Raw genomic sequence first — 12,382 nt, 5'->3', positions numbered from 1 at the left:
TTTTGGAAATCCCGGGGTACCGTGTGATTTTCCTATGGACCGCCACCCAGGCTCAAAGGGATCATGAGATTATTCATGGTAGAAACTTCCGTGTGCAGCCACATGCCAATATGGGCTCTGGCATAGTTGAGTAAGTTATGTGACCTCTTATAGTGGTAGACTAGCAGATGTAGGGGATGTAGGTGTATGGTCTACCCATCGTAAGGTGCTAACGCTTCTGAAAGATTGTGTCTCAGTCATCCGTTTCTCAAACACCTTGTAGTGCGAGAAATCCAACGGAGGAGATCGAGTCTTGTGGGGAAAAGTGCGCAAACCTCTGCAGAGTGTACAAACTAATCATGGTTAGCTGTGTCCCCGGTTATGGACGTTTTGAGTATCTAGTACCTGGATTTTCATGTGAATCTCATCGTGTTACTTAATTTAATCTTGTTGGGTTAATGATGATGCTTAATTGGGATTGAGTTGGGTGAACCTTCTTAATGTTTAACAACCACCATGATAGTTAAATAAAATTTATTCCTTTGAAGTAGGGAAAAATTAGCTTTATGCAAAACTGTAACCATAGAGCTTTCCACCAGCCATATATGCATGTAGTGATAGCATTATTCTGTTCATTACTCTCTATGTGTTACATTGCCAGCGTATTCCATGTGCTGACCCGTTTTTAGGCTGCAACGTTCATGTTGCAGACTTTTCAGACGATGAGTAGGATGCCTTAGGTCGTGGTCTTATACTTAGTGATGCCGTTGGAGTTGATGGACTCGCTTATCTTCCAAGTCTTCCGTTGTTATCGTTATTAAATGGCCTTAAGCCATATTTATTGTAATAAGTTCTCTTTTGAGACATTCGATGTAATAAGTGTGTGATTGCTACTTTGTTATAAATCCTTCAAGTACTGTGCGTGTTAGCATTACCGATCCAGGGATGACACTGATGCATAGAGATCAGACCGTTTGAGGTCTGGTCACTACAAGATGGTATCAGAGCACACGCCGACTGTAGGACACGACCACTAAGCTAAAGCCCTAGATCACTACTCTCTCTTCTCATTTCTGACTCCTCATCTTTTCTACTATTTTAGGATGGCGGATGCAAGGAACAAGTTCACGCAACCGAATGAAGATACACACTTTGGATGCCACTTGAAGGAAGTCACTAAGTACCTAAACATCGGAGTACCAAGCTTCACCGGGACCTACATCGCCACTTTACCAGAAGAGGAGCATTGGATGATTCAACTTCAAGTTCCAGGAAGGACATTCATGCCCGTCACTGAGCCCATAGAGTTTTCTTTTGATGCACCAACCTGGAGTTTAGGAAAGAGTATGGCAACCCACATCACCATGGGACGCATTGGAGAAGTTTACCACAAGGATCCCAAGGATACTATTTACCAGATTTGTGGGCGCCGAGATGAGCAATGGGAGATGATCAGCACCTGGAAGGATAGATCAATTGCAACTTTCATCCAAGAGTTAAACTAGCACATTCATCGCCAGGAGAACCAGATGTGCGCAGGCATGATAGATCTGAAGAAGGCTATGACCAAGATCATAGAACTAGAGCAAGAACTCATGTCTACACGTGATGGATGTGAGGAGGAGATTGTAACACTTTTGGAGAAGAATGACGACCTCGTAAAGAAGATCGGAGTTTTTATGGGAGACCCCGTGCCAGGAGGAGAAGACGATGATTGCACTTGCCTGAAGAACTACATCATCATCGACGACACCGACTCGGACCCGGACGATAGTGATGATGACTTTGTTGATGAAGCTGGAGCAGATATCATGGAGTCTTCGACGGATCAATTTTTCTAGTCGACCATCATAACAATAGTAGTATTTCCCCATGTATATAGTATAGTCCAAGCACTTTTGTAACGATAGTTAGACCGATTTTATGCCCTTGTTTGAATTGATTGGAGTGATATTGTTTGCTTTTGTCTCATGTGCATATGGGTAGTGTTTTCCCTCTAGACCTCTTTCTATTCTATTTCCTCATCTTTTCTAAACCTATCAGATGCCTCCGAGGCGTGACAATGGATTTGCTTTCCCATCGGAGCTCACTCAGTTGATCCAGCAGCAGAATGCATTGATGAAGTTACTAGTCCAGAATCAGAATCAGGGGAACAACAACAACAAAACCCACCACCACCACCACCTGTTGATCGCTTAGCCCATTTTCTTAGGCTAAATCCGCCGGTGTTTTCCAGTAGCACTGAGCCGATTGTTGCATATGATTGTCTCCGCAAGATTGGAAGGGAGTTGACCACTGCAGGATGCACGGATGCGGAAAGAGTGCGCTTTGCCGCACACCAGCTTGATGGACCCGCAACATCATGGTGGGAGAATTTCACAGCCACTTATCCTATCGACACTGTCACATGGGATCAGTTTCAGTAAGCTTTCCATACTGCCCATGTTTTAGCAGGAGCTATGGCCATGAAGAAGCGTGAGTTTCACAACTTACGCCAAGGAGGACGTACTGTTGGCCAGTATGTGGATGACTTTAGTAAGCTAGCACGTTATGCACCAGATGACGTTGCTACGGATGCAGCTAAGTAGGAGAAGTTTCTGGAAGGACTGAATGATGAGCTGAGCATTCAGTTGATGGTAGCAACCTCCAACAACTACCAGGAGTTGGTAGACCGAGCTCTCATGATTGAAGGGAAGCAGCAGCAGATTGACAGCCGCAAGAGGAAGTATGGACAAGGGAAGTACAATTCTGGAGCTCAGCAGAAGCCTCGTTTTACCCCGAACATGGGAGGACCTTTTCAGCATACCCACGGAGGAGGGAGTTCGCACAACCATAGTGGCCCTTGGAATGGGAATGGTAATGGAGTAAGCAACGGTCAGAACCGTACCAACCCACCAACCCTAGCCAAGAAGGATCTGAGCCACGTCACTTGCTACAAGTGCCAGAAGACTGGACATTATGCCAATGAATGTCCTGAAGCTAAGAATGGAAATGGCAATGGGAGCTCTGGGAAGAAGCCTAACCCTTTCAACAAGGGACAGGTAAACCACATTAGCGTGGAGGAGGTTGAGCCTAGCCAGATGCAGTAATTGGTAAGTTTTTGGTTAAGTCATTTACTCTAATCGTTCTTTTTGATACTGGTGCATCGCATTCATACATATCATGGGGATTTGTGGATAAGTATAAACTGCCAACCCAAGCCCTTAGGTCACCCATAATAGTAACCTCGCCAGGAGCAGCGTATATGGCTAGTCTATGGTGTGATCGGTTACCATTAAGGATTGGTAACTATGTGTTTCCCTCTGACCTAATAGTATTGGAGTGGCAAGGACTAGATGTGATATTAGGCATGGATTGGTTATCGAAGTATGAAGGGAACATTGAATGCGCCAGTAAGTCGATTTTGCTTACCACCCCAGAAGGAAGAAGGATCAAGTATGTATCCCGGCACGAGCCAAAGAGGACTCAAGTAAATTCCTTAACATGAGTTGTACAGGAGGAAGTACCAGTGGTGAAGGATTTTCCTTACGTATTTCCAGAAGAGTTGCTAGGCATGCCACCGGATAGAGACATTGAGTTTTTGATTGAGCTTTTTCCAGGCACAATGCCGATATCTAAAAGACCATACAGGATGCCCGCACAGGATTTGGAAGAAATTAAGAAGCAGATTAAGGAACTATTGGATAAAGGTTTCATTCGCCCAAGTTCTTCACCTTGGGGATCGCTAGTGCTTCTAGTGGAGAAGAAGGATGGATCATTAAGGATGGTTGTTGATTATCGAGGTTTGAATGAAGTAACAATCAAGAACAAGTATCCACTACCGATGATCAATGACTCATTTGACCAATTGCAAGGAGCTAAGGTATTCTCCAAGATCAATCTGCGATCAGGATACCACCAGCTGAAGATTCGATAATAGGATATATCAAAGACAGCTTTTACCAGCAGGTACAGGCTGTATGAGTATACCGTTATGTCATTTGGTCTGACTAACGCACCTGCCTATTTCATGAACATGAGGAACAAGGTGTTTATGGAGTTTCTGGATAAGTTTGTCGTGGTGTTCATTGATGATATTCATATCTACTCAAAGAATGAAGAGGAGCATAAGGAACATTTGCGTTTGGTACTCGAGAAGCTCATAGAACATCAGTTATATGCCAAATTCAACAAATGTGAGTTTTGGTTGAAGGAAGTTGGATTTCTCGGACATGTTATATCCGGAGAAGGAATAGCAGTAGACCCCACCAAACTTGTCACTGTGACAAAATGGGAAGCCCCAACGACAGTTGGAGAGATCCGGAGTTTTCTTGGACTCGCAGGATACTACCGGAGGTTCATTGAATTTTTTTCGAAGATTGCGAAGCCCATGACAGAGTTGTTGAAGAAGGACACCAAGTTCAAATGGACTAAGGAATGTGAGGCCAGTTTTCAGGAGTTGAAGAAACATTTGGTTACATCACCGGTGTTGATTCTGCTAGATCAGCGCAAGGATTATGAAGTATATTGCGACGCTTCTCGTCGAGGACTTGGAGCAGTGCTTATGCATGAGGGAAGAGTTGTTTCGTATGCCTCATGACATCTTAAGCCCCATGAGTTGAATTATGCTACACATGATTTGGAGTTAGCAGCCGTAGTGCATGCATTGAAGACATGGAGACATTTTCTCATCGGAAACCATTGTGAGGTGTACACCGATCATAAGAGTTTGAAGTACATTTTCACACAGAAGGAGTTGAATCTCAGGCAAAGGAGATGGTTGGAGCTCATCAAGGATTATGATATGAGATTGCATTATCACCCCGGAAAGGCTAACGTAGTAGCCGATGCATTGAGCCGCAAGAGCCATGTTAACACTCTCATGACCGGAGAGTTACCAAAGGAGTTAGCCGAGGATCTTCGCGAGCTATTTTTGGAGATAGTTCCGAGAGGCTATGTTGCAGCGTTGGAGATTCAGCCTACCTTGATGGATAAGATCATAGAAGCTCAGAAGACAGACAAAGAGATTGCCGAGATAAAGGAGAAGATGAGCAAAGGAAAAGCTAAAGGTTTTCGTGAGGATGAGCACGATACCTTATGGTTTGAAGACCGCGTGTATGTGCCTAATGACCCGGAGATCAGGAAGTTGATCTGCAAGAGGCCCATGATTCGCCATATTCGATTCACCCAGGAAATACCAAGATGTATCTGGATTTGAAGGACATTTTCTGGTGGACCGGAATGAAGAAGGATATTGCGGAATATGTAGCAGTATGTGATGTATGTCAGAGAGTGAAGGCAGAGCATCAGAAGCCAGCAGGATTGCTACAACCATTGCCAATACCCGAATGGAAGTGGGATAAGCTAGGCATGGACTTTATCACGGGATTGCCCATGACTCGTTCCGGCTATGACTCAATATGGGTTGTAGTCGATCGTTTGACGAAGGTAGCTCATTTCATCCCAGTAAAGACCACTTAAACCAGTGCTAAGTTGGCAATGATATACATGACCAGGATCGTATGTCTGCATGGAGTTCCGAGGAGCATTGTATCAGATAGAGGAACCCAGTTTACCTCAAAGTTCTGGAATCAGTTGCACAAAACTTTGGGTACCAGGCTAGAGTTCAGTACATCCTTTCATCCACAGACAGATGGACAGACCGAGAGAGTCAATCAGATTCTGGAGGACATGCTGAGAGCTTGTGCGCTAGATTATGGATCTAGTTGGGACGGGAATTTGCCGTATGCAGAATTCTCTTACAACAACAGTTACCAATCCAGTTTGAAGATGGCCCCTTTCGAAGCTTTGTATGGAAGGAGGTGCAGGACACCGTTGTTGTGGGACAAAATTGGAGACCGTCAGTTGTTTGGGCCAGATTTGATCAAAGAGTCTGAACAGAAGGTGAAGATGATTCGCGATAGGCTCAAGGTAGCCCAGTCTAGGAAGAAGAGCTATGCAGATTCTAAACGCAAGGAGACAGTCTACGAAGTCGGAGACAGAGTTTATCTTCGTGTGTCCCCACTTCAAGGAGTTAAGCGTTTTGGAGTTAAGGGAAAGTTAGCACCACGTTTTGTAGGACCATGCAAAGTTTTGGAGCGTATGGGAGAAGTTGCTTACAAGTTGGAATTGCCCGAAGGATTGTCAGGAGTTCATGATGTGTTTCACGTTTTTCAGTTGAAGAAGTGCCACACAGAGATGGCTGATATACCGTTGAGAGATACGGTGCCACTGGAAGCGATTCAGCTGGATAATGATTTGACCTATGAGGAGAAACTAGTGAAGATTCTCGAGTATGCCAGCTGAGTCACCCGTAGCAAGGTTATCAAGTTTTGCAAAGTTCAGTGGAGCCACCATACCGAAGATGAAGCCACCTGGGAGCGAGAAGAAGATTTACTGAAGGACCACCCTCACCTATTTTTTAGCCAACCCGAATCTCGAGGGCGAGATTCATCTTAAGGGGGGTAGGTTTGTAACATCCCAAATTTTCAATTTGGAATATTATACAATAGATCATCATTGCATATCATATTTTATTGCATTTTTGCCTTGATCCTAAAATTTTTACGCAACTCAAGGACCACGGAGAGAGTTGGGGATTTCGTTATTTTCATATTTGAGTTTTCTCAAAATTTGAAAATATGATCATTTGATTTTATTTATTTTGTCTTCAAATATTTCTAATAAAAAATAAGAGAGAGGGAATAAAATGACTTTCCCAAAATAAAGAAGTATTGAGGATTTAATAGAAAAATCAAATAAGATTTTATTTCGGAGTTTTTCGCTATTTTATTTGAATTTAGGAAAAAAGATTGTTTTCCAGAACTATATTTAGACCCCAAATAAATATTCATCTTGTTCGGCTTATTTTTAGAGGACGGGGAAAATTTATTTCGGGATTTTTGGAGTCCGTTTAGTATTTCTTTTATTTGTTTTTTTGCGTCCAAATTTATTTTTAAAAAAGCTAACCGACCTAAGGGCCGTGGGCGACCCGGACTCCCGCCGGCCTCGGCCTTTTAAGCCGCGTCCCCGACACCCGCAGCCCACCGCCAGCCCACCCGCCGCCGCCACCGAAACCCTAACCCTAACTCTAACCCGCGCCGCCGCCGCTACCGCCGCGACCCCGCGCCGCCGCCACGCCGTCTCGCCGTCGCCGCCGGACGCCGACCCTGCCGCCTGTCGCCACCGGACGCCGACCCCGCCGCCCGTCGCCGCCGGACGCTGACCCTGCTTCCCGTCGCCGCCGACCTCGCCACCGACCCCGCCGCCGCCGCCGGACGCCGCCTCGCCGGAGTTGCCCGCCGCCGCCCCCACCGTCACGCGTCCCTAGGTAGCCATCGGTTTTACCTCAAAAACCGTTCGGTTTTTATTCGAAAATCGAGATGCGTTTTTTTATTTTTTTAGAGCGGTTTTTTTTCCGATTTAGTCTATTTTGCGGATGTTCGTCCGTATGTTCGTTTTAACGAACGGTTTTCGTCGTTTAGCCGCAGACAACGAACGTTCATTCGTTAGCCTGTTCGTCCATTTTCTTTTTCTCGGATTTTCCGTGATTATTTCTGATCGCGATTTCTGATCCGATTATCGTTCTAGTATAACTTTTCACTCGTTTATCGGAATCAGGCGATTCAAGCGCCTATAGTTTCGTCTCGAAATTCTCTTTCCATTTAACCAACTGAAACAAGTTTTTGCTATTGTAAAAGTTTGACTTAGGTCCAGATTAGTAAGATAAATCCCGTTTCTTCCGCCGTTTGATTTTTGTTGCTTCGTTTGATTTGATTCTTTTTGCAAACCTGAGTTCTTAAGTTGAACTTTCTGGTTAGATCTTTTATTTGAGTTTTACCTGTGCATTAGATGAGTGCTTATTGTATGCTTGTTTGTTTACGATAGAGTACCGAAGTGCGCCGCGTGCTACTACGAGTCTCTAGGTTTCACGGATCATCAGCAAGGCAAATAACACTTTGATCATACCTCCTTACTACCCAGTTTTATTGCATTAGATCAATCTTCAAACAATTGCATGGTTAGGATGTGATTAATATGTGGGTTTTGGTAAGTAGATGAGGTAGTACCTATTTCCTGTTTTATTATCAAACCTTTGGGAGTTACTTCTACGTTTGCTTATATTGCTATGCTATGCTAGTAGACGTGGATTGGGTGAGTGTATCCATGACAGATGTGAGATTGTTAATTAATTGTTTATTTAAGCTGGCAACTTAAATTCACATCTGGGTGGATTGAGGCACCTGGGGAACCCAGTGTTGCTTGTATTTTTGGAAATCCCGGGGTACCGTGTGATTTTCCTATGGACCGCCACCCAGGCTCAAATGGATCATGAGATTATTCATGCTAGAAACTTCCCTGTGCAGCCACATGCCAATATGGGCTCTGGCATAGTTGAGTAAGTTGTGTGACCTCTTACAGTGGTAGACCAGTAGATGTAGGGGATGTAGGTGGTACGGTCTACCCATCGTAAGGTGCTAACACTTCTGAAAGATTGTGTCTCGGTCATCCGTTTCTCAAACACCATGTAGTGCGAGAAATCCAACGAAGAAGATCGAGTCTTGTGGGGAAAAGTGCGTAAACCTCTGCAGAGTGTACAAACTAATCATAGTGAGCCGTGTCCCCGGTTATGGACGTTTTGAGTATCTAGTACCTAGATTTTCATGTGAATCTCATCATGTTACTTAATTTAATCTTGTTGGATTAATGATGTTGCTTAATTGGGATTGAGTTGGGTGAACCGTCTCAATGTTTAACAACCACCATGATAGTTAAATAAAATTTATTCCTTTGCAGTAGGAAAAAATGGCTTTATGCAAAACTGTAACCATAGAGCTTTCCACCAACCATATATGCATGTAGTGATAGCGTTATTCTGTTCATTACTCTCTATGTGTTACATTGCCAGCATACTCCATGTGCTGACCCGTTTTCGGGCTACAACGTTCATGTTGCAGACTTTTCAGACGATGAGTAAGATGCCTTAGGTCGTGGTATTATACTCAGTGATGCCGCTGGAGTTGATGGACTCGCTTATCTTCCAAGTCTTCCGCTGTTATCGTTATTAGATGGCCTTAAGCCATATTTATTGTAATAAGTTCTCTTTTGAGACATTCGATGTAATAAATATGTGATTGCTACTCTGTTATAAATCCTTCAAGTACTGTGCGTGTCAGCATTACCGATCCAGGGATGACACTGATGCACAGAGATCAGACTGTTTGAGGCCTGGTCGCTACAAAGTTACCAAAGGTTTCATTCCATTTGGACTCCGTTTGATATTCCTTTTCTTCGAAACACTGAAATAGGCAAGAAAACAAGAATATGGTATGGGCCTCCGGTTAGTAGGTTCGTTCCAAAAGTAATATAAAAGTGTATAATAAAGTCCATACTCATTCAAAACAGATAATATAATAACATGAATGTTTCATAAATTATAGATACGTTGGAGACGTATCAGTGCCTTCTCCGCATGATCACTTCGTGCCTCTGAGTGTTTCATGTATTCAAACAATGATGAACTCCATCCGAATGACCTAGTGTACTTGACCCGTTCGAGTGACTTGGTATCGTCCGAGTGGTTTGTCACGTCGGTTGTGTTTGGCAGGTGAGCATCTTGCATTAGGATTCTGATGGATTGTAGCTTGTTCGGTGCTGATGAGCCTACCCCAGGCGCCAGGTGGATGGATACACCTCATCAGATAGTGCGCGGCGATCCGCGAAGCCAACCTTCTACTTATACTGGCCCCGGGTGCATCTCCATCGTTCATTTGTCGCTCCGCCCCGCATCCCTTCCCCCTTGCTAGTTGCCATCATTTCTAATACGGACGGGCACAATGTTATCCTCCCCAACCACATGGAGTGAGACACAAACACAAATCTTCGATGAGTAATTTTCGGGAGCAGTAACCTTTTGGAAATAAAATAAATCAAAATTAGTGGGAGCCTTGACAACCACGGCTAGTTTTTCTTTGTTGTTGTGCCCTGACATGTGGGACCCAATTGCAATGGAGTGTATACTTTGCAAGTGAGCCTGTCCCGAAACTGCAAGTGGGCTCCGTGCCATGCTGGCATGCCTAGTCAGCAACACATACATACCCAAACGTGTTTGAACCATATTTGAACAAGAGTGCCATATATATATAACCAGTTGAACGTATTTTTCAAGCTCAGGCACTAAAATGAACATCGATGGCAAGTTCAAGCGCCACTGATACAATTACCTCGACACAAATCTTGGGAGGAGTAATTTCTGGGAGAGTAACTTTCCGGAAACAAAATAAATCAAAATGGAGCTAATCTAACGATGGAATAATCATTGTATTGCTTATTAGCAATCGGAGTGATGTAGATTTCGTTTGCCCATGCAGCAGTCACACGCAATGCATCGGAGGGCCACCCCTCTTCCGCTTATCCAGAGGGATAAGGCGCCTTGCAGCAGGCAAAGGACGGCCACCGATGAGGGCTGGAAATCTTGTTGGAAAGGGGCGGTGCTGCGCATACGGTGATATATATACCGGAGCGGGATGAGGGGTGTAGCCAAGCTAGCTATCGCCTCCCCACCTAGCAATTCACGTGCCATGGCCCCAGCCGTGATGGCATCGTCCGCCACCACCGTCGCGCCCTTCCAGGGGCTCAAGTCGACCGCCGGCCTCCCCGTCAGCCGCCGCTCCGGCAGCGCCGGTCTCAGCAGCGTCAGCAATGGCGGAAGGATCAGATGCATGCAGGTATGAACACTAATTACTTCCTCGGTAATCTTAATACAAAACAGCAACACTTATTTTGTATCGGACAGAGTATTATTTTTGCGAGGTAGGACGAACACTAAGCTCACACGAATATTCTTGTCGGCACAGTTGATTAATTTATCGGATATTTCCACTGTACATAGCCAAAGCTATCCTTAATTAGGATGTGTAACCCACACACCAGGCCAAAGTAAACTAAGATGGTGCATCACAATGTATGTAGTCCGTAAGCAGGTTCACATGTGTAGGAATATTTAACTCATAAACTTTGTGAACGGAAATTGATTTTATCGCAATGTGTACTAGATAATATCATTTTTAATGCCCGTACACTACCCTGAACCTGAAGCAAGAGCTGCTGCCCTTGAGCCTTCTTGCTTGTGGAGACCCCCCACAATGTATGGGCAGACCATAAGGAGTAATTTTTGACTTATGGCCAGGTCTTTCTTTAAGCACCAAGTGTTGATCAATTGTGTTCATTCCATCTATTCAGGTGTGGCCGATTGAGGGCATCAAGAAGTTCGAGACCCTGTCTTACTTGCCACCCCTCTCCACGGAGGCCCTCCTAAAGCAGGTCGACTACCTGATCCGCTCCAAGTGGGTGCCCTGCCTCGAGTTCAGCAAGGTTGGCTTCGTCTTCCGTGAGCACAACAGCTCCCCCGGCTACTACGACGGTCGATACTGGACAATGTGGAAGCTGCCTATGTTCGGGTGCACCGACGCAACGCAGGTGCTCAGCGAGGTGGAGGAGGTCAAGAAGGAGTACCCTGATGCCTATGTCCGCGTCATCGGCTTCGACAACATGCGCCAGGTGCAGTGCGTCAGCTTCATTGCCTTCAGGCCACCAGGCTGCGAGGAATCTGGCAAGGCCTAAAGTGCAAGTTGAAGTAACGCATATACATGCCATGTTAGTTCACATTTGTCGGCAGCTCTGCTTTCTCGGTTTTACTTCTCGTACTACTCGTATGTGAATATATGAGCATATGTATGTAAGCACCTACCAACGTAGGTCGAGGAGGATGCATATGAGAATTATAGCACCGGCTATACATACACACATATATTATATGCAATCCGCGGATTATTGTCTTGCCATCGGTTGATGGAAATGTTACTTTGTTTGCAGCTCGAGATGCCTATGTCTTGCATTGTTTTCTTCTCACGCATTTTTTGCTCAATCATATGTTGTGTATTATCTAGTGTGAAAATTGTTATGGAATACCAAAGTACATCAAAAAATATTGTGGAGAAACACATAAAAAGATGGCGAGAACCACTTGAAAACTAGTGGCAAAACTCCCCGTAAAAAAACTAGTGGCAAAACAGTAGGAAATTGACGAGAACCAGATGATAAAAGGCCAAAATCCAAATTAAAAACTAGTAAAAAGGACAAACAAAAGGTGTCAAAACAAGACAAGGACAAACCTACCATAGTGTACTGGTCTTGTGAGCCACATTCCAACATCGATTCATCAAAGACATGTCACCTTTTCTAACCATTTTGCACCGCAATTAGATACTTCTTTTTTGCAGTATTGCAGAAATTCCAGTAAACCATAGAACGTGTAGAGGACACAAATATGTGCAAATTACATATCCAATTTACGAGTCCTAAGATATCTTGCACTAGTAATTTTTGGCCTTCTATACGATGAATTATCTGTGATGTTTTGTGT

At 44.4% G+C, this 12,382-nt stretch overlaps 1 protein-coding gene across 1 annotated transcript; it reads left to right on the top strand.

Annotated features, from left to right (window-relative positions):
• Nucleotides 1-10,424: 10,424 nt before the first annotated feature.
• On the top strand, nt 10,425-11,837 carry LOC123043401 (ribulose bisphosphate carboxylase small subunit, chloroplastic 2-like). Its single transcript, XM_044465821.1, has 2 exons — nt 10,425-10,685; nt 11,200-11,837. Exons 1-2 carry the CDS (start codon nt 10,485-10,487, stop codon nt 11,578-11,580), a joined length of 582 nt encoding a protein of 193 aa, XP_044321756.1. The 5' UTR covers nt 10,425-10,484; the 3' UTR covers nt 11,581-11,837.
• Nucleotides 11,838-12,382: the final 545 nt, after the last annotated feature.

Source organism: Triticum aestivum, chromosome 2B (assembly GCF_018294505.1).
Source record: "Triticum aestivum cultivar Chinese Spring chromosome 2B, IWGSC CS RefSeq v2.1, whole genome shotgun sequence".
Lineage (NCBI taxonomy): Eukaryota > Viridiplantae > Streptophyta > Magnoliopsida > Poales > Poaceae > Triticum > Triticum aestivum.
The sequence above is the reverse complement of the archived record's forward strand: the minus strand, read 5'-3'. Positions and strand labels throughout refer to the sequence as shown.